The sequence below is a fragment of the Clarias gariepinus genome, chromosome 16 (assembly GCF_024256425.1).
Source record: "Clarias gariepinus isolate MV-2021 ecotype Netherlands chromosome 16, CGAR_prim_01v2, whole genome shotgun sequence".
Taxonomy (NCBI): Eukaryota; Metazoa; Chordata; class Actinopteri; order Siluriformes; family Clariidae; genus Clarias; species Clarias gariepinus.
In genome coordinates this window covers 2,043,411-2,060,191 of record NC_071115.1, presented here as the reverse complement: position 1 = coordinate 2,060,191, position 16,781 = coordinate 2,043,411, and the positions used below count along the sequence as shown (strand labels likewise).

Genomic DNA, 16,781 nt, shown 5'->3' with positions numbered 1-16,781 from the left:
TTATTAAAGTTTTGCAAAGTATAAATTTAGAGCATCGTTGAAGGTTTGGTTTAAAGACCTGTTGTCGAGCTTTTATTGAAACTAATGTGTTTAGTCGAAAATTAAAAAAGGAAAAATATAACAAATGGAAAACGAATCATTTAAAAAAAATAAATACTGTAATACTGTGAATTTCTGAATATTTACTCCCTGGCATTGGGATAACAAATTTCATCAATTACCTCGTGGCATCAATATATTAATTTATGTCCTTAAAAACATCTTACACCATGTGACCTCAGCAACCCTCAAAGCACTGACACATTTTTATTAAAGTTTAATTCTGTAACAGCATCTGTATCCCAGCTGTGTCATATCACTCAGTGTGAGGTGGACCTACCTGTTGAAAGCAGGCCTGGACCAGGTTCTCAGGGAACAGGTTTCGGATCAGGTCCAGAAACGCGTCCATGCTGCTGACCTCCTGGTTGCTCAGTCCGGTGCTGGACTGAATCGTCCTGAGTTTGGGGTTTCCTGGGTGAATCCCGAGCACCAGGATGACACCCAGGACGGCCGCGATGATGGTGGTGGACATGTAGTACACCATGGCTCTGGTACCCATCCTCCCACTGGAGCGAGCGTCCAGACCTGCCAGACCTAAAACACAGATCACACAAACACATCATTCCTTACTATCTAACGGTAAAGTTAAAATAGATAACTGGATATTTTTCATTCTGTGTTTGCGTGTGCTTGGAGGCGGAGGGGCACCTGAGATGAGACTAGAGATGATGAGGGGGAGGATGAGCATCTTCAGCATCCTCATAAGGATGTCTCCAGGGAAGGAGACCAGCATCAGCGTGTCTGAGTCCAGACTGGAAACATAACGCAGGAGCAGGCCCAGGACTGAGCCTCCAATCACACCTGTGTGTGTGTGTGTGTGTGTGTGTGTGAGAGAGAGAGAGAGAGAATAAGTGAGATCTTTAAACCATAGAATGAAATACAGTGGTTTATAGCTACTGAATCATAAGGATGTGAGAAGGAAAAAGATGCCAGTGCTTCTGTAACCACTGAACCTAACACTAACATCACTAACGTGAGATGCTGGATTAATCAGCGTTATATACAGTCACTGGTGTATGTTATCTTCATTCATCCCTTATTTCACAATGGGAAAAATAATCACCTGACATATATATAAAGTTGTACTAATATTTTATTTGAGTGCCTTTGGCTTTGATTGCACACAAACTGTGTTGTTCAGTTCAGATGTGAAAATTATTTCCCCAGAACCACTTTGGGAATATTGCAGAAGAAAAGAAAACCTCCATAGATGTGATCCTCTGGTGATTCAGTACATTCAGGTGGTCAGCTGACTTCATTTTATTGCCCCATAACGTTACTGAGTCTCGACCTGAGTAACTGATCAACCCCAGATCATAACACTGTCTCCAGAGGCTTGTACAGTGGACACTATGCATGATGGGAGCATCGCTTCATGTCCTTCCCTTCTCACCCTGACACGCCCATCACTCTGGACTAGGCTCAGTCTGGACTCATCAGGTCACATGACATACTGTCCTTTATTTTTTTTACCATGCAACTTCACCAAGAGTTTCTGTGATGTTTGATCTCAGATGTGTTTTTGATGTAAAGTTAAGAGTTAAGAGCTGAACTGTCCTTCCAGGGTTTAATGATGTTTTGGACAGTACGTGACCCACTTCCAGTTATTTTAATGTTTTCTTTCCTTGATGCACTCTCACAGAACCAATTTCTTCCTTAAATAAAACGAATATCAGTTTTCATCTTTGCAAGGTTGTACTGAGAACCTGGACTGAGGTACCTCGGGTATCTGAGATATAATGCTTCATCTACGGCAAGACTAACAGGACAACAACGAAACCCACCAAGGGGTCACCTTTAGTTCTAGTGTTACTTTTTGTGCAAATTGGATGTATATCTAAATAAATACATACACACACATACACACACACATACACACACACACACACACACACACACAAACCCAGAATGGTGAGGGCAAGCAAGAGGTTGCGTGTGAACCAGCCACAGTGTTGTTGCAAATAGCCAGCTTTAGGCTCCGCCCTCCCTTCCTCTTCCACCAAGCTGGCTCCGCCCATCTGTTTCTCCAACTGATGATTCGTCATCCTGCCTGAGAAAGAGAAAGAGAGAGAGCAAGAAAGACAGAGTGAGAGAGACAGACATTGACAAAGAGAAAAAAATAACAGATAAACAGAGAGAGAGAGAGAGAGAGAGAGAGAGAGAGATAGGTAGGTTGAACAACAGAACAAAATAAAGACTGAAATACAAAAAGTGAGATACAGTGAGAAAATCTGAAAACATCCAGGCGGATAGACAGAAAGACATGCGGAAAAAGAAAGACAAGAAAAAAGAACGTGAAAAGGAGAGTAAAACAGAGCAGGAAAGACTGGAAGAGAGACAGAACAAGATACAAGACTAGACAGAGAGAGTTTGGGCGAGAGAGCTGAGAGACAGAAAGTGTGAGAGATAGAGACAGATAACCAAAAAAGAGAGAGGGGGAGACATAAAGACAGAGAGAGCGGGAGAGAGATGGAGAATTAACACACGTACTGTCACACTAATCACAGTGTGTTTAGAGACTCAGTGCCTCAGTGATCAGAGTGTGGTTTAGTCATGTGTTGCTCTAAAGGTCATTCGTCCCACACAGCTGTAAACACACCTCTCCACTCCACACACAGCCTACAGGCATGCAAGTTACACACACACTTGCACAAACGCAAACATCTACTGTATCATGGTCCACCAGGAAAAGAAGAGAAGCGTGCAGTGGTTGGATTTTTTCTGGTCTGAGGGTGTACCAGGTACTGCAAGAACAAACAAAAGAGCATAAACATTCCTTACTTTAAGGGAAGGGAAATTTTCTTAAAGAGAATCATTACTGGTGATGAGACACGGATTCATAACCCCAAGTCTGAGAGTAAACATCAGAGTATGGAATGGAAACGTCCTCAATCGCCTACCAAGGAAAAGTTCAAAAGTCAACCATCAGTTGGAAAATTCATCAACGCTTACAGTTTCCTGGGATTCCTAAGGGCCGGTTCGAAACATTATCAGAAAAAGGGTTCAACAATCAGTAGTGTTCATTACAGTGAGACACTTATTGAAGAGCTGAAGACTGATTAGATTAAACACTGATGACTGATATCCAAGGGCATCAGGATCTCACATGATAATGCATGTCCTAGAAGCTAAAAGCTTGGTTTGAAAGTGTTAAAGCATCCTCCATATAGTCCTGATCTCGCTTCATTGGACCTGTTTGGTCCCCTGAAAGCAGCCCTACGAGGACAGAGATTCTGATCATACTACAAATGTACTGCAGGCCAAAAGGTTATAAAAATCCATAGCTTGGACACACACTGGTACAGTAAGCCACATTTTTACTGTAGGACTCATCTTGATTTGTAAAATCAGAGCTGTAGGGAAGATGAATCAAAGTTATGTGAAGCTGATTATTCCCTAGTGTTTTATTCCTCTTACACCAACGCAATGGTCCAAAGCTAACATTATAAAAAATGAATCAACACCTTTTTTTATTAATCGTCATGCATCCATAATATTTCTTCAAGAGTACACTTAAGTTCAGTTGCATACTATATGTTTATTTATTTGACACAAATATGGATGTAGATTTCGATCCATGATGGCACTGCTGCATGAGGAAATGCAGAGAATATCGTTTCCTTGTGTTTCCTCATGCTGCTCCAAATAAAACCTCTTCTGGGTGACACAGTATAGTCGGATGCTAAGTTCCGATGCTCCTGACCCTGTAAGGCCCAGACTGAATTTTTTTTCAATAGTTCGTAATTGTTCAAGGTCAGTAATTCCCTGATAGCTTGTTTTTAAGGGAAGAACCTTTTTATGGCTAAGATGATTACATATACTGTAGAACTGTTGTCCTGTTTTTCATTATAATTTGTTTTTCACATTGAGCTCACTCCCAAGTACACTGTGATCTTCTTGTGGCCTTAAAAGTGTTATTGTCAACAGGACTTTATTAATATTGGGAAATAAAACAAAATGAAATTTAGCATCATAGCCAGAGAACAAGCAACGGTCAAGTGATCAACCAACAAAATAAACAAGACAGGAAGGGCAAGACAAGGAAACCAGAGACAGGAACAGGGCCTGGTAACCAAAACAGATACCCTTTTCCCACCAAGGCAGTTCCAAAGCTAGATCGGAGACAGTGCTTGATTTCAGTTCTTTGTTTTCAGACAGGCAAAGCACTGGCCCTCAGACTGAAAAAACAGTTCCATAGCCATAGTGTGTTGTTGTGATAGGGCATTTGCGTTCCTGCGTTGCTCGCCAGATCTGTGAATGAGAAGTCCCACAGTATATGGAGAGAAACCAGCGAGTTATATGGAAATTGGTATTTTTACCTCTTGCCAACCACTGTAGAGGAGCATGATCTGTGATCAGGGTAAAGTGCCGCCCTCCTGGATAGAATCTGAACTCCTCTACTGGCACTTAATGGTAAGAGCCTCCTGTTCTATAGTTGTATAATTATGTTCAGCAGACGATAGCTTTCTACTCACATACAGGATCGGGTGTTCTTCATCGGACCCCTGAGACGGAACTGCCTGACTGTCTGGACGAGGAATGGGTGGTCGAGATCAATGTTCTGGAGGATGGGTGACTTGGTGAGGGCTTTGAGATCATTGAACACCTTTTCTTCTTGTTGAGTCCAGCATATTTTCTCGGAAGCCCCTTTTTCAGGAGTGGTGGAAGAATGCTGCCAATGAGGAGATAAAGGGCACAAACTTTAGGCAGTACTTAGCTAGCCCCAAAAAGGCATGTACCTGCTTTTTTCATATTGGACGGAAGTGATGATTCCACTCTGCTTTTGCGGCTTCAGCATGCCATGTCCGACCTGATACCCAAGGTACTAACTCTCGGTCAGCCCCAGCCAGTGAAAGCATGCAGTGTCTTGCGGACATGTAGGATCATCTGGTCCCAGTTGCGACTGCTTTTATCCACAAGTCTCCTCAGCAGAGGGTTAGACTAAACCACTTTATGAGTCTGTCAGTTTGGGGATGGTACACAGAGGTGTGGATCTGCTTAATCTGCAACAGCTGGCACACATAACACATTCATTTGGACATAAATGGAGTAGCTTGATCGCTTGGTTCCATCAGGTTCATTCCAATCCTTTCAACAGCACACTGATGATGGGCAGTGGAATCAGAAGGTTCCTGACACACAGGATAGCTCTGGCAAAAGTTGCACACCTCTGCATTGACTCCCAGCCAGTGAAAGTTATCTGAAATGTTTATCGCAAGGTGGCATTTAAAGGGAGTTGAGATGGCCAGATGCATGACACTGTCTACCTTAGCCTGCAGGATTATCAAAATAACAACTGTTTCAGCATCTGTTTCAGCAACTGTATTTTTTTTGTCTTGTCCCATTAATAGACATTCCATCACACTCACCATCTCTCGCATGTTCTCTGGGTGTCTCATGCATGTGCTCCTCTTTTGAGAGGGACTGGAGCACAATCCATTACCACACATTCTGCCACCTTGTATGGCATGAGAGACTCTGACCTGATCGCAATTTGACTCAGTCAGTCCAGTTGCTCCCTGTGAGCATCATAGGATCACTTATGAAACTTCATAGCAGCTTGTGTGCTGGAAAGCCCACAGTGGGCCAGGATCTCAGCTTTAAGTAGCTCGTCCATGCGAATCCTCGTCTGATAGTATATAGTAGGCATGTTTAGCATCACCTGACAACAGCGGTATGAGAATACCACTCCACTCATGGCCAAACCCCTCCTGCTCGGTATTTTTTTAAAGGTGTGCAAGTATGCTTCAATGTCATTATGTGGTGTGAGCTTAGTGAGCAGGTGCTGTGTATCATGGCAGGGGGTGGAGAGGGGAACCTCATCTGCTGAGTAGTGTTGGAGGTGGGAAATCTCAGCAGCTGTAGCCTGCAGTATTTGCGAGAGCTGCTCGAGAAGCGCTTGTTGCTGGATGCTCATTTCGAGCAGGTATCTGAAGTATTCCTCAGGGGACTGTTGTGGGCCTGGTTCGGTTCTTTTGCCAGCATTGCCACCAGTGTAATGGGTCTGATACACAGAAAGAACACATGGGAACCAGATGTTACATTTACAAAAACAAGCTTTTTTAATAAGCACTTTCGAGCAAGTAAGTCTTTCTTCTAAATTACTTTTAGATGTACCTAGAGTATTTACCGAGTTTGGAAAAATCTCTTTCTCTTTTTATGCGCTTAGGTTATGGAATGAAATGCACAACACTTTGATGTTAGAAGTACTTCCCTCTGTAAATATTCTTTGAAATTTCTTTGAGTTTTATATAAGGGAAATATGTACATGTTTTGTATAGTTTTAGTGGATGTGTGTGTTTAGGGCTATATGTATCTTCGCAAAAGTGTTTTATGTGAAATTAAATGTGCTGCCATTTTGGTAGAAGAGATTTGGATCTCAATGGGAGTTACACTCTGTATAAGTATCATTGCTCATGGGCCACCTCGGTGAATGTTGCGAGTCCATGGGTTGAGGTGAGTTGGACTCGAACGTGGGTCAAGTTCAAGCTCATGCACTGCAATATACGGTGTGTATAACTTTTGGAAGTGTACTGAACATTTGGGACTTACTGTATATTAGAAAGCATTTAAAAGAAATAAATAACATGATCGTCAGAAGTATGAGCCTACATTACCAATATTTTAAATGTACTTGTACCCAAGACCAACTAATCTGAGACCAGAGTATCCTGAGGCAGAGACAAGTCCAAGACCTTAAGGTGTCTCAGTATACACTTGGGGCCAGCATTGAATAATTATTTAACCACAAATGGCTGGAATGATGAAATAAATCTGCTGTTGTTGAGCCCATCTCAAGACCAAGACGGGGTAATTTCATCATATTATGTACACCTGCTGAATTCTGGAAAAACACAATTAAAACTATATGAAACTTTTAAAACAATTACGTGAGATCTTCTAATCAACTAAATCAAGCGTGACAAAGATAAGCCTTTACATTTAACCAAGAGACAGGAAGTGAACACACAGGTGTTTTGACACACAACTTAGGGTAAGTAATGACTAACTGTAACTGATGGAGCTAAAGGTTTGTTTTGTTTTTGTTTGGATTTGGTTGCTTAGGTTCTGCTCACACTTTGCCTCAGCTCTTACTCTAAAAGAAAAAGATTATTTTTGCGTAATAGCTCACCCAATTACGAATACCTGGAGCACACATGCTGGTGTTTAAGTGCGTTGCTGTCATTCCTGCAGGTAATTTTATAGCTCTTGTTCTGCTCGGAGCTTGGGCGGAGTCGGACAGAAGAGGCACACTTTATTCTCGGCGAGATCTCTATCAGAAAGCCAACATGTTCCAGGGCTTAAAGTCGCACAAACACGCTTACAGTACAAGCATACCGGACGGCTTCCAGCTGTTTGTGAGGCAGGAACCTCCATCTTCCCAGACACTGTTTTGATTAGAGATGGATAAACTGATGCTTAGAAGTGAACGGCTGCCAGCACAGCAGAAAAGCAGGTCAAATCCCCAGGAAGAACTAAAAACTAAACAAGATGACTTTTGGCATCTTTTAGATTTATCCATCCTGTGCTATCTACTACACTGCATGTTTTTTTCCACCAGAATGTTTTGATTCTATGCCCAATTAAATCAGCAATTCATCTTTGTATTAGTTTGTGTTTCCAAAAGTTTATGCATGTGTGATCATCACACCCACATGTCCTTGCTGAAGATCCCATTCCAGATTTATTCCCCGTTCCTGATATAATATGCTCATATAATGTTCTTAGTTCTTGCGAAAGCTTTCCACTTGATCTTGGAGCGCTGCTGTGGGGATCTGTGTTAATTCACACACTCTACAAGGGCATTATCAAGCTCAAGCGCTGATGTTTGGATGTCGTGGAGTTCTGGCTCCAGTCCCAGTTCATCCCAAAAGTGATGGTTCAGTAGGGCTGAGTTCACTCAGGGCTCTGTGTGGGACACTCGAGTTCTTCCATTCCAACCATGTCTTCATGGAACTTGAGCTGCTCCACAAAAGATTGCTCAACATAATAAATTGGATTGGGGTCCTTAAGGGTATAGATGTGGAGGGCTACAGAAAAGCCTTTTACCCTCCCAACATGCCAATCACTCTATCCCAACCACTATGAGATCTTTCCCACCCCAGTGCATCCATATTTACAGCCTGAAGACACCACATTCCACATCACTCTTTAGAATTATGACTATATAATTATATAATGTATTTTTTGGTCCATGATTTATAATCTATCTATCTATCTAATCCAGAAGGAGATAAATGTCTGCTTCCTTACAGGGTTTCTTCACAAAGGTTTTCCTCACTATTGGATTGGTTACATCTGGATTCCTGTAAAGCTGCTTTGTAATGAAATCCATTATAACAAACTGTTAAAAGAAATGTTGTTCATGTCTTCATGTCTTCGCCATAAAGACTTTTTTTTAACTGAAAGCAGGTTCAAACCAGTATGTTCATAATGCAGCCACCACGCGAACCAGTCCACACACATCCTAATTAGCTGTCATGGTGTATATCATGCCATTCTAATTAATTCCTATTGCAAAGCACATTCATGCCCCTCCCAATCTGTGCCCATCTTATTCCACTCTCATCCTAATTCATGCTCATCCTATTTCACACTCCTCCTGTAAATATTGATCCATGCCCATCCAATTGTATTTCCATCCTATTCCATACTCATTCGGATCATGCCTGTCTAATCCTGTGCTCTTTCGAATCCATGAACTCTACACTCATCCATTAATCCATGCTTTGTTTCATAGCCATCCCACCTCATGCCCATCTTTAACCATGCTTACACATCTCAACTTATAACAAGTTCGACTCCAGACCAAGGAGGTATGATGGTAAAGTTATGGATCTCTAGGTGGCATCCTGTGTCAATGCCTGGTCCTGAACCCACTCCGAAATCAGAAGGCGCAGTTAATTACAGTAAAACACAGACACCATTTCTAATTACCACAGATTAATTACAAACATCTGCATGAAAATCAGTAAGACAACACACACTCACAAACACACACACGAGGCTTGAGAGCTGCGCCGTCCATTGTAGCTCACAAACAAGAGTGACATCATCTTCATAACACAGCTGTCTCTGCTGTGATAAACCATATGCATGAGCGGCAGAGTATTGCAGCAGCATTGCAGAATGAGTAATTTGTTGTTTCTCTTGGCTTGGCCAGGGATCTCAGTCAGTCCTGCTCTGTCTTGCTGTGCTGCTTATCTCAGATCTGAAACTGGGACGCTACTTCGACATAAAAAGAGTTACAGTTACTACAAGCAAGTTGATTATTTTTTTGTAACACCACCTTGTGAAAGTGTTTTATTCCTCTTACACCACAGCAGTTTACTAACAGAATGGCTTCAAAACAAGTTATCTCATCCTTTTCATCACCTTCTCCTGAAGTTATTAAAACATCTTTGAGGAGCTAAAGAGGAACCATTTCTAAATCCTTAGTCTGCTTGTTATTTAGTGTTGTATAAAGTACCACTTAGATGGACAAATCAAAGAATTCCTCAGGATGATAGCTGGAAAAGTTTTTGAAAAGAATAATGATTATATCATCTATATGTACATTACAGCCTTTGGCAGACATCCTTATCCAAAGCGAATTAATTCTTTTAAACTCATACTGTAGACATCTAAGCAATCGTGGGCTAAGGACCTGGCTCAAAGGGACCAACAGGGGCAACATTAATTCATTTATTTATTGTGTTAGTGGACTGACTCCATATATATCATTCACTGATTCCTTTTATTTTATTAAATTTTATTTCATTTTATACTATATTTATGTTATCTTGTGGATTAACTGTAAATTCGATTCAATCTAAATGTATTGTATAGCACTTTTAACAATGGTTATTGTCCCAATGCAGCTTCATAAAATCTAAAGGAAATTATAAAAATAATTGTCTATGATTATTATTATCATTATTATCATTATTATTATTTTGCTTTATTGGTGTTCATACTGTACTACAACTGGGTAAAGCTTGGCTTGGCTGGATAATGCAGAAAAGTGCCAATAATTGGCTAACGCAGACCTCCTGCTGATGTTTATCCTGAGAACTCAGAGTGTTAATGTTGATGCCAGCAGGGGTGAAGATGTTCTGGCAGAAAACACTGTGGTCAAACCCAAATAAGTAGAAACATGTTGGTTTCCCATAATTCCAACTAGGCCTGGGTGGAGCTTAGATTTTGACTATTGTTTCATACATCAAAACTAATTGCTAAAGAAAATAAATCAGCCATTTGTAAATACACAAGCATATTTTCATTTTGTCAGCTATAATTATCTATAGGAAAAGGCTTTGCAAGTTTGAGCTGGGCAAATTTATGTGTAAATACCTCTTCATTGCAGTAAAAGCCTGAGACTTATTGTCAAGATTTCTGCAAGCAACAACATGCGAGATCAGATCGTGAAACAAACGAGCATTCGTCATCTGCTCCGCTTGACACAAAAATAAATAGAACAAAGACGGCAAGAAAGAGACTTTTGAGGGCATCGGAGGATCAAATCTTTTTTCTTGACTTGTGCTATGCATATCCATTATTGCACGCATGCACATGTGTGAGTGCTGAGGGCCTTAAGGAATAGCTGAGATACGTAATCCCTCCACACTGAGAGGAGAAATTATCTCCAACTCTCTTTAAGCAGAAGCCAACGTGGAATCCCGAGCATAGGCCTGAAGTGGAGATGCACATCACAGACGGCAAGCGGGCACATGAGAACATGCTCTTATAGCTGTGGATCAACAGTTTACGTAAGGTTCGGTCAGCAAAAACAAGCCTCTTCATTAGAAGAGCTTGTAATGGGATAAGAAGCATGCACATGGTTGGTGAATAAACATGGGGTTTGTGAACAGTGAACCTCAACGGGCCTCATTTATCAAACTGGATCTGAACAAAAGGACCACTAGCGCCAATAAATGGCTATTGGTTTACCTAATAACGGAGGACAACGTGACCTGTATGGAGGGTAAACCAAACAAAAAGGCCAATGGTTCTAAATACAAGATCGCAAACCAAAGCTGAGCGCAAACAACCGTTTGAGTCCAGACAGTGTGCAGAGATGAGCAGTTTAAGAGCTGGCTAATGCAGAAAAGTGCCAATAATTGGCTAACGCAGACCTCCTGCTGATGTTTATCCTGAGAACTCAGAGTGTTAATGTTGATGCCAGCAGGAGTGAAGATGTTCTGGCAGAAAACACTGTGGTCAAACCCAAATCCCAAAGAAGGGAGAGAGAGAGAGAGCTGGGAATAGCCTAGGGGGGAAAACAAGATGACAAAAAAGCACCCTGTCATCATGCTAAAACAAGCTGTAAAAGATCTAAGAGGGATTTATAGTAGGGGAAAATCTGAGGAGTCAGTTTAAAAGGGAATGTAGAATCCACTGGAATGTTTTGCACACCCACGTCCAAAGTCCTTTTATTCGTTTTTCTGATGTTGTACAATGCACCACAGCATCTTTTAAAGATGTCACATCAGTTGAATTTAGTTACAGCAAGGCTGCCAAAAGCATGAGTGTTTTAAACGTGCACGTTGGCTGTTCTGGTTCTGTCAACGTGAACAGGTTTATAAACTAATGGCACACCAGAGTGTGATATGACCAATCAGGCCTGTGCATGTGTTTCTGTGTTTCTAATGTTTTACATTACTAACAAAATTTACCTCCTATTTAAACACAAAGCAAACGTGGTTAAACATAAAGCTTTTACAGTGCGTTTTAATGCGAAAGGTTTTACAATTAATGCTCCCCCAAAATTCTTCTTTAGTATAATATGGTGCTGTATTTCCCATTATGGCGGCACGGTGGTGTAGTGATTAGAACTGTCACCTTTCACCTTCAGGGTCTAGGTTTGTGTTCCGCCTCGGGGTCTGTGTGTGGAGTTTGCATGTTTTCTTCGTGCTTGGTGGGTTCTCTTCAGGTACTCCAGTTTCCTCCCACCGTCCAAAGACATGCAAATTAGGCTAATTGATGTCCTCATTACATGAATGCATGTGTGAATGTTGACTGGAGGAAAATTGGAGTAAATACAGTGGTCCTCATTGGTCTTCATGGTCCCTAGTTGGACTACTGTACATGGTCGCCACTAGTTGGTTCCCAGATGGATTTACCATCCATCCATCCATCCATCCATCCATCTTTAACCGCTTATCCAAGGATTTACCATTATATACAATTTTATTTAATTTTATAAATATATTATCCTGGTGCAATCTTTTCCCAACACACACATCAGCCATTAATATGATGTAAATAAAAACATGATTAATTAGACCAGACCAACGTCTTCTACTTCTCCATGGTCCAGTTCAGATGCACACGTGCCCATTGTAGGACTATTTTGTTGTGGTCACATGTCTGCTTGAGCACTTTTTAGGTACTGACCTGTGCAAACTAGGAACATCACACAAGACCTGCTGTAATGGACCTATTTTGAAGCATTTGTCTAGCGTCACAATTTGGCGCAAGACAACGTCACTTTAAATCCTTCCACTTGCCCTGTTTTTCTTGCTTCCAACACATCAACTAAAAAAATGTACTATTCAGTGTAACGAAATAATCAAAGTTATTCTTGTCACCTGTGAGTGATTTTAATGTTGAAGTGTATATCTTATAATAACAGTGTGTGTATGTGTGTGCAGTAGGATTATTGTTTTCTGCTGTTGATTGTTTTGTGTGAGCTTTGTGACAGGATAGAGTTATAATCCATTAAAACCCCTCCCTTTAACCACGAGCAGAGAACACCCTGTCTGAATGACTGGGACATGATTTTTCCATCTGAGGGTGGGATAAAAATCTGCTGGTCCTGGTTTGAAATGATTTTGTACAGCTAGTGTTAACTACTGTATATAGTTATCTTGTTTTGTGGAACTGGGACATAAACCAACTCAGTTCACTTTAATCTCTTTGTTATGGTAAAAAAAAAAAAAAAAAAATCTCAGGGCAATATCCCAGGGAGCCTAAGATTTTCTCAGTAGGTCCACCTTTGGTAAGGGGTAAGGGGAAGGGTAGGGTCAAAATGCTTTTCCAAGACAATGGCTACACTGACCATGGTAGAAAGACTCACCCCTGTAGCAGGGCCAAGATATCGTCCAGATGTGAACCCCACCCATGAGCTCCCTTTTACCACTCCTTTAAATGTGGAGCCAATTTGTAGACCTACAGTATCACTTTTAAGGTAAAGGAAAAGTGTCAGATGCAAGACCAGTCCATCTGTGATGTACATTCTTACATAGACTAGACCTTACCATTAAAACCTGTATTGGGAATATATTGGGTGTTTGCTTGAAGGGAAAGTATGAGATTGGAAGAATAGACTTTATAAAGATGACCTTGTGCAGTATTTGCGTTTACACTGTACAGCTTCTCATTAAGGGGAGGTTTCCCAATTTCTCTAGGGACAGGACATAAGCCTTAGGTTGATAAAAACTCACCAGGCTCAAGCCGAGAATGTTGCCTTTGGAATATTTACTGTATCAGTTAACAAGAGTGATGCCTCCAAAAACGAAGGAAAAATCAGAACTTTGTTTGTGCATATGCAGCAAAAAGTAGTTTGGAAGCACAATCACCATCTTGAAGAAAGTCAGCAGGTTCTCAAGTGGAATTCTAACACTATAGTTCTTTGCAGCTTATGTTGGGAATGATGTAGTTGCCTTATTGAGGGTACAGTTTCTTAGACCTGACTATGTCATTGCCAGACAGGCTTGCATAAAGCCTTCCAAGATGCTTGAGAATGTCTTGCAGAAGTTCAGTGAAGACTGAGCAGTAATCAAAAAGAAGAAACCTTCAAGAGAAGGAAGACTTCAGAGTAATTCTCATTAGAGCTTTCCTGATTTAACTGAGATGTTTAGGACAGCAAGATGGGCTCCAATGAATGCAGTTGCCAAAGCAAAATCTTAGGCATGAAAGATAATTGTAGAAGTCATTCAGCATAAAAAAGTCATCTGGACAGCCTTAAGGATGTTCAAGCAAACCGCAGGAACCAATGCTCCTTTGAAATCACTCCTGTTTAGGTGTGGAAAAGTGTTAGTCTACACTAGGTATACTGTTAAGTGGTAAGTGTGAGGAGCACTTGAGTGGACATACTCTCTCTTAATATGCCATGCCATAAATCTATGGTGTTTTGAGTCTCTAAAGCCGAAATCACTATAGTGGTTTAAACCTTTCAGGACTATAACCAACTAGACAAGGTTAGAGGTAATCTGTGTTGTTGTTTGCATGGAGATATACAGTAGGATATCAGAGATCATTGGACCAACAACCTGAGATGGTGGCAAACATATTAGTTTTGCGGTAGGTTTTGAAAAAGGAGACATATGTTTATCACAAGCATAGTGTAATGGTACTCCTCATGCTCCTATTTGTCAGTGTTTGGAGCAGAAATAGTTAAACTTTGGATTCAGAAGGAACAATGCAGATTTTACCTACGACACAGAGCTGTCAATTTCCGTTAGTGGTCATGGAAGTACAGTATGCTAATCCACAGACCACATATGATCATAGACCTCCACATAAGAGATCCTAAAGGACTATAGGGTATCAGGATGACTACTTCAAGCAATCTGAGTTTAGGGTGACACATAATGATAATGTCATACTTTGTTTAGGTTGTGTCTTGCCTTCACACTGTGGTTTTAATAAATGGAATAACCATCTTGCTGACCAGGTACAGTAACATCCAGGTAACATCCCTGTTATTTGCAGATAATGTAGTTATGTTGGTACAACAAATAATTAAATTCTTTCCCATTATCAATATAATTATTGCTATCCTTAGTAAGGCCTTTACGAGGTGTTCCTGTCTGAATGAGTAACTATTGAAAGTATGTTATTCCTCTTTCTCTCTCTCTTTGTGTCACCCTACCCTCTCTGGTTTAGTCATCTTTCTCTGTATAATCTGACTTAATCTGGAATCCATTCATCTGTTGTTTGAACTTCTTAAGAACAGACTGTTTATCACATCTGCCCTCTGCACCCTGCTAAATCTCGGTTATTTATTTATCCATAATCCTCTATTCCCTCTGGTTTTCTCTCTCTTTCTCTTTCACCTAATATCGCTCTCTCCTTTTATAACATATTTAGGTTTTATTTATAGTGCACCTTTTTCTTCTTCCCACATACACTGCCTGAAAACCGGACTGTTATGGCATATTGTTAGGCCATCAAGGTATGAATGTAAGTAATCTAGAAGTAATCTAGGGATAGTTAATTTTTTTTTTTTTTTTAAGTCTGTCTTAAATCAAAATTGTGGTGCATATAACTACAATACAATATGCTATGTCCACCTGGAGTGTGAGCTCAATGTAAGTAATCGCGATCAAATTCCACAACCCTCATAGAAAAAATGTTTCTACAGATAAGCTAAGACTCATATGAAGCTTCGGCTGTCCCACTGAGTTGGGGTATCTTTGAAGGTTTTACTGGAGTACAAATTGAATTTTTTCTTTCTGCAGAAATAGCCATATTCCTAGACTGTTTGACTAACGGGAACTAAACATACAGCTATTTCCTGGATCATTAAACTATTAAAGGAAAGTGTTTAACTTGGTACAGTATATACTGAAAATGTAGACATCAAAGTTTAGAACCCTTAAAGGTTACTGCATTGTTCTGGGCTCAGTTATTCATTAAATCCTTAAGAAATATGTAGTTGCAAGCACACAAGAGTTTAGTTAAATGTTAAATGGCTAATGGGCTCTAAGTAAATATGAAAAGTTTAAGATGTTCTTACAGATATAGGGATACCCCCCCCCCCCCATTCTATTAGTCCTGGTCCAATTTCCACCCACCGACCCACTCTCGTACGATAACGACCAACCAGGGAAGAACTTGTAATCTCTGGTCAATAGAGGTAACTTTTAATACAGTTAACTTTTTAATAACCAAGTGTCAAGATGTGAATATAATAATTCATTAATATAATGAAAATATTAGGTGATTTTGTAGTGTGACCAATCCAACAACACACACCGAAGTGTTTTATTCCTCTTATACCACAGCAACGTACCAATCATTAGTCATAATATTTATTGAAGAACAGCACATCTTTTTATTTATTCATAGTTACATTTAATGTTGGGAATGGGAATTCTTGAGACAAGTTCCTGTTCTCACTTCCGTTAGAGCAGCTATAAACAGTCGCTTCCTTACCAACCTCTCTTTTTTTCTTTCTTTTAAAGTAAAAAAAACAACAACACAATGCCTTGCTAAGTTCAGAGCACTTTGTCTTAAAAATGTTTCTGTCTCAGAGAAGTTAAACGTACAACTTTACAAGTCTCTGACACTAGAGACTCTTCCATAAACGTAAATATACATTTCCTAACGTAAAACTTCACTGGTATAATGTAGATGTTTTTTTTTTTTTTTTTTTTGCTAAATAATGGCACCATTTTAATCCTTTAATTATTATAAATATTTTGGAAAGTTAAATCCGCTATTTGAGGTTGAGGTCAGAATGAGTGTATTAATACAAACCTGTGATTTGTAGTAACTTCAGTTATAGAAAATTATTCACTTAATGTATGGCGAGCAGGTTTTAACAGAACTACAGTATTATTAGTATTAAGAGGATTAATTTCTTGGGTTTCCAAAAACTTATGAAATAATGTAGTTTAAGCACCTTGGGTAAACTCTGACTCCTACATACCACCAGTCCACAAGATCACACACTCGTCGTAATGTAGTGATGTAGT

General features: G+C 40.2%; 1 protein-coding gene across 1 annotated transcript in view; it reads right to left on the bottom strand.

Annotated features, from left to right (window-relative positions):
* The window catches only part of slc1a9 (solute carrier family 1 member 9), a 35,450-nt gene that overhangs the window by 15,144 nt on the left and 3,525 nt on the right, over window positions 1-16,781 (bottom strand). The window contains exons 3-5 of the mRNA XM_053514625.1: window positions 2,003-2,149; window positions 748-900; window positions 380-633 (exon numbers count right to left, since the gene is read on the bottom strand). Of these exons, the coding sequence (XP_053370600.1) occupies window positions 380-633; window positions 748-900; window positions 2,003-2,144 (549 nt within the window). The 5' untranslated portion in view covers window positions 2,145-2,149. The remainder of the gene's footprint in view (window positions 1-379; window positions 634-747; window positions 901-2,002; window positions 2,150-16,781) is intronic.